The 5,559-nt window shown below is 47.8% G+C and overlaps 1 protein-coding gene across 1 annotated transcript; it reads left to right on the top strand.

Moving 5' to 3' along the window:
• The first annotated feature begins 1,769 nt into the window (after window positions 1-1,769).
• On the top strand, window positions 1,770-4,407 carry H1-2 (H1.2 linker histone, cluster member). The gene has a single exon (XM_044917581.1). The coding sequence runs from the start codon at window positions 1,790-1,792 to the stop codon at window positions 2,429-2,431; it is 642 nt and encodes a 213-aa protein (XP_044773516.1). The 5' UTR covers window positions 1,770-1,789; the 3' UTR covers window positions 2,432-4,407.
• Window positions 4,408-5,559: the final 1,152 nt, after the last annotated feature.

Raw genomic sequence — 5,559 nt, 5'->3', positions numbered from 1 at the left:
TATGATAAAAGTGCTTTAGTTGTTCAAAGACTTTCAATAACTTCTTACAATTCCTATACCCAAAGTCACAGTGAGGTATGGCAGGTCTAAAGTAGTTTTCTACGGCTGCTCATTCATCCATCACTAATCTTATTAGGCTGTTAATTCCCAGAGGACATGATCAGTACTAGACACAATTTCCAAATGTTGAACAAATGTTGTTCAATAAAACCACGGAGTCATCCTTAGTCCAAAAGATGCCTGATTTTTTATTCATCACCGAACTTAAGTTGTACAACTTGATCACAATCTAAGGCGGGTCTCTTTAATACATATTTTCATGTCACTGTATATTTGAATGGGAATTTCTGGTAAGTTGTAATACTTCCTTTGTCCCTAAATATAAATATACAATTATATTAAATACATGAGTAGTAAGTTTATTCAGCTTTTTCTCTTAAGAAAATATTGTGACTGCTGGCAACCAAAGGCTGAAATATGAAGTAACAAACCTTAAAGAAGTAAAGCAAACTTGAGAACCGAATATGGAAGACCGGCTTTAGAGGGGACAAGAAGAGGTGTTCTTATCAACAACAAAAAAATGGTGTAATAATTTATATGTTCCAGTACTTTTCCTCTATTTCTATTTAAAATTTTGCCATCTACTTTGCTCAACTTCAAATATATAGTTCATCTGATAAAATTGTATCACATTAAAGTCAGCTGCTTTACTTCCATCCAGATCTTTGAATTCCCAGTTAGAGAGTGTCCTTCTACAGCATAACATGTGTTAGATATTATTACGAGAAGTAACCTAGAATTTTCATGTGCTGAAATTCATCCCTTTACTGGAGCATATGAAAATAAATAAATAAATGCTTGTTTTCTTTGAAAACAGGTCATCTCAATATCTATAGCTGCCAAGTCTATTGAGAGGTTTTTTTTTTCTGCAGGCTTAGGGGGTCTCCCTTCTTCCCTCATTATCCCTATTCTTGAGGGTCAGACCCCCTGCCTTGCACAACCCAGAGGGGAACCTGAGACCTTTTTAAAAACTGCCCAATTTCTCGTCTTTGGAGAAGTGAAGAGTGCCCCGCCCCCATCTGTGAAAAGCCGGATTTGATAAAGAATTTCAGTGTCTTCAAGTCTAAGATTTAAGTTTCTAACCCCCCACGATCCAGGACACCCCCCAAGGCTTCTGGACCCCCTTTCATCCAACCCTAACGGCTTTGGACTGGCCCGGGGAATCCTTGTCCCAGTCCACGGTTCCTGTGGGTCTGGGCGCAGAATTCACAGAGGACCTGTGTTACTTCCCTTGCGAAGAAACAGAATTATCGTGAAAACTGGGGTGGAAACCATTTCGTTTTTGTCTCCCTGAGAAGGGAAGCATGTGCCCAACCACCCCTGAGAAAAAGAACTTTCAGGGGCAAAGGAGCGAACAGGTAATTTAGAAGAAAAACAGAAAGTGGTCTCTGGCCATCCTGGACTTCCCTCGGAGTTGGGGGAGTTGGGGGCGCCTGGACGCGTTGTCTTTGGGCTTGCGGAAAAAATAAACGGCGAGCACGAAGCCTGAGGCTTCTCGGATCCTTTCCCGACCAAAGCCGGGAGATTTGGTGCGGGGCATTTTCACATTTTCCCACTTTTGTGAAGTCGAACAAACACAACTTGGGCGCACGGCGGCGGCTCGGAGCCTGCCAGCCAGGCGGGCGAGCGGAGCACCAATCAGCGCGCGCCTGCGCTCTATATATACGGCGGCCCGGCCGCGGCGCACCCACGGCGCTCTGCCACTTGTACCCAGTCCCAGAGCCTCAGCATGTCGGAGACCGCTCCCGCCGCTCCCGCCGCCGCCCCCCCGGTGGAGAAGGCCCCGGTGAAGAAGAAGGCAGCTAAAAAGCCTGCCGGGGCGCGCCGCAAGGCGTCCGGGCCCCCGGTGTCCGAGCTCATCACCAAGGCCGTCGCCGCCTCCAAGGAGCGCAACGGCGTGTCCCTGGCCGCGCTCAAGAAGGCGCTCGCGGCCGCCGGCTACGACGTGGAGAAGAACAACAGCCGCATCAAGCTGGGCCTCAAGAGCCTGGTGAGCAAGGGCACCCTGGTGCAGACCAAGGGCACCGGCGCCTCGGGCTCCTTCAAGTTCAACAAGAAGGCGGCCTCCGGGGAAGCCAAGCCCAAAGCCAAGAAGGCGGGCGCGGCCAAGCCCAAGAGGGCTTCCGGGGCGGCCAAGAAACCCAAGAAGGCCGCGGGGGCGAGCACCCCCAAGAAGAGCGCCAAGAAGACCCCTAAGAAGGCCAAGAAGCCCGCGGCGGCGGCTGTCGCCAAGAAAGTGACCAAGAGTCCGAAGAAGGCGAAGGCTGCCAAGCCCAAGAAGGCCGCCAGGAGCGCAGCTAAGGCTGTGAAGCCGAAGACTGCCAAGCCCAAGGTTGCCAAGCCCAAGAAGGCTGCACCCAAAAAGAAGTAGGTTGTTGAACGTCTGCTTCTAAAACCCAAAAAGGCTCTTTTCAGAGCCACCACTATCTCCGAGAAAGAGCTGAACATTCTTTCCTCACCCTATGCCTTTTATCTCCTTAACCTCTAGCTCTAGAACAGGGTCGGGGGTGTGGTTGGCCACTTCGGGCTTAACACCGACCGGAAAGGGGCGGAGGGGATCTCTGCGCCGCCGTGGGGCGCGTCCCCCGCCCTGCGGTGCCCCGGGTGGCCTCCCCGGCTGCGGTGCGGAAGCGCTGTCCCGAGGCGCGCACTCGTCCACCAGCCCCGCCCCGCGCCGGGTGCATCGAAAACAACCACAGATAAGCCAGCCTGTCTGTGTCTTCAGGGGATACCCCCACTGGATTGGAAAGTCATTCAAAAGTCCCGCCCAGCTCGCGGGTTGGCCCACTCCTCCAGCCCATGGTTTTCTTCGTGTGTTTTATTGGGTGGCGGCCGGCCTCTTGTGTATTCTACGTATGTTTTGTTTCTGGTGCGTTGATTTGGGCTTTTCCCGCTGATAAACGTGTATCTGGTATTTCGGACGCTTCCCATGTTTAGGAAAGTCCAGTAGGGGCGTCCGGGAGGCAGCACGCGGCCCGGGAGGAGGGGATGCAGGCGCCTGAGCCCCGCGATCTCGTGTGCAAGCCCGTGCGCCGCGGCCACCAAGTACCGCGTCTGGAAAAGCGCGCAGCGGCGGCGGCGACCCTGCCACCGCGCACGGCTGGGCCCGCACCCTCCCGTCCCTCGCCTTGTGTATCTTCGGACATGGACAGAGGTGTGATGGGTTTGAGTGCATCAAAAACAACTTTTCGTCGGCCATTTTGTCTTGGCAGCGGGTCCCCGAGCCTCATTTTAGGCAGACGTCAACTTCCCCAAACCCGAGACGTTTTAAAGGATTTCTGTGCGGCCCCAAGTCCAGCAGTTTCGACGCGAGGAGCAAAATATGGGTAAACAGTTGGAAGCGTATGCGTGTGTGGGGGTGGTGTCTCTAATGAAGGGCTTTCGTGTATATTCACGATGTTATCTGTGGGTTTTTATATTCATGGCGTTTCTTCTGGACAGAGAAGGTCCTAGTCCCGTTTATATTCTGGTGAACACAGATTTTCTTGAGACAAGTTCCAGGAACGGGCTTCTGAGACCTGCAGCTCAGTTCTTTGTCCATTGCCACGATGACGGATCTAGTCGTTAATTAATCTAGATTCGTTCCCCCATTCCTGGTAGGGACCACGGGTTTCATCCCTGCCCGCACCGCCCGTCCCGACAGAGTGGGGCTACTTTGACGTCCGTTGTCGTGAGTAGAAAGACCTCCACTTCTTTGAGAGCGCTTCGCGCGCGCGCGCACACACTCACCAAGACAGAATTTTCCCATGGTTACTTCCCATAATTTTTGTGCTGTTAATTTCACATTTAAAACAATCGAGCCCTCTGTATTTTGTTGTAAGGTTTAATAAATGTATACAACCCTTCCATTTCTGACCCCCCCTCCCCTCCCTACCCTACCCCCATTTTGAGATGCCACCTTTATCATGGGCTAAATTCCTTGGGTAGTTGGAGTAATTCTTGGTTTTCTACTTTGTTCCTTTGATCTTCCTTGGCCATTCCTCAAGTGTGATCACACTGTTAAGTATTGTTCACAGGACTATTTTCAATGCTGAGAATACATGACCTATAGTAGGTATTAAAATAAAAATTGAATATTTAATAAACTGAGATGTTATGACTGATAGCTGATAGAGCTCATTCCCTCTCGTTGCTCTTCTTTCTCAGAATTTCCTGGTTATTCTATTTTTTATTTCGTTTTTCCAAATGTAATTTAAGATGCTTCCTTCCACCTCTTCACCCCTCCATTACGCATAAAAACCCCTCAATACCGTATCAGTAGTTTCTTTGGGATGATGTTAGATTTACAAATTAATTTGGCGAGACGAATTTTCCTATTCAAGAACATTTTATGTTCCCCCCCTTTTTTCCCCCCAAATACTTTGTATCTGTGGAGAATGTTTCAAATTTTCTCCAAATATATCTTCATATTTCTTATTACCTTTATTCCCAGATATTTTGTCATCTTTTTACTGTTGAAATGGCAACCTATGAGATTTAAGCTTGAGGACCAGCATCCCATAAAGTGCACACTGAAGAAGATAGCCAGTTATGGAAGGGATCTATGCCTGTCTGAATTAACAACCTCTAGAACAGTGCTGTCTATAGCCACATAAATAAGGAAAAATGAAACAGGTGAAATCAATTTTAATAACAGTTTATTTAACCTAATATATCCAAAAGATTCTCGTTCAACATAAAAGCAATATAAAAATATTTATGAGATATTTCACATTCTTTTTTGTTTCTCATATTATGTCTTTGGAAACTCTATGCATACAGCACATCTCAGTTCCTGCTAACCTGTTTGAAGAGCTCAGTTAGCTATATGTGGCTTGTGGCAACCATAGGGACAATAAAACTCTAGAATGCCCTCTGGTCCCTAATATCTCAGTCTTCTCTAACCTCATCTTTGGCTTAATGTTTGCATGTCAGTGTGTCAATATACTCTCTTCTGTGGCCTAAACTTTTGGTGAAGTGTCCGACCTTAAAGGATGGTTGACTGGTCCAAAGGCCATTGGGCCAATATGAACCATCAAAAATTTTCTTCCAAAAACTGGAATTGAGTTACAGAAACTGAGGTGACCTGATGTCCGGGGAACTGCCTTCTTAGACACTCGGTAGGAGAAACCGAGAGGTCTTGTGAATAAAAAGAGCAGAATGGGGCCAAGTACAGAGCAGAGCAGAGAGGAGAGATGCATAGAGGAGTGTTCTTGGTTCTCCTAGCCATCGGAACTCCTGCCACTGAGGTCACCTTGCTTGGCTCAGGTTGGGTCAAGTTGTAGCAACCAGAAGACTTCATTAAGACACTTCAAATAGAATCCCAGTTAGTGCTTATGGTTATGGCATAGTGAATATCCATGCTCCCTTTCTCTTTCAAATGCTTTCAAGTCCACACACCTTTGGAGTTTATATATTTGCAGTTGATCCTCACATTGAATGTCTCCTGCAAACATATCTGCCTAGGTTACGGGTGTCCTTTACTTTCAAATGAAATGTATTCATCAAAAACAAATATAA

The sequence above is a fragment of the Neomonachus schauinslandi genome, chromosome 8 (genome assembly GCF_002201575.2).
Source record: "Neomonachus schauinslandi chromosome 8, ASM220157v2, whole genome shotgun sequence".
Taxonomy (NCBI): Eukaryota; Metazoa; Chordata; class Mammalia; order Carnivora; family Phocidae; genus Neomonachus; species Neomonachus schauinslandi.
Note: the sequence above shows the minus strand (reverse complement) of the source record. Positions and strands in the feature narration are given on the sequence as shown.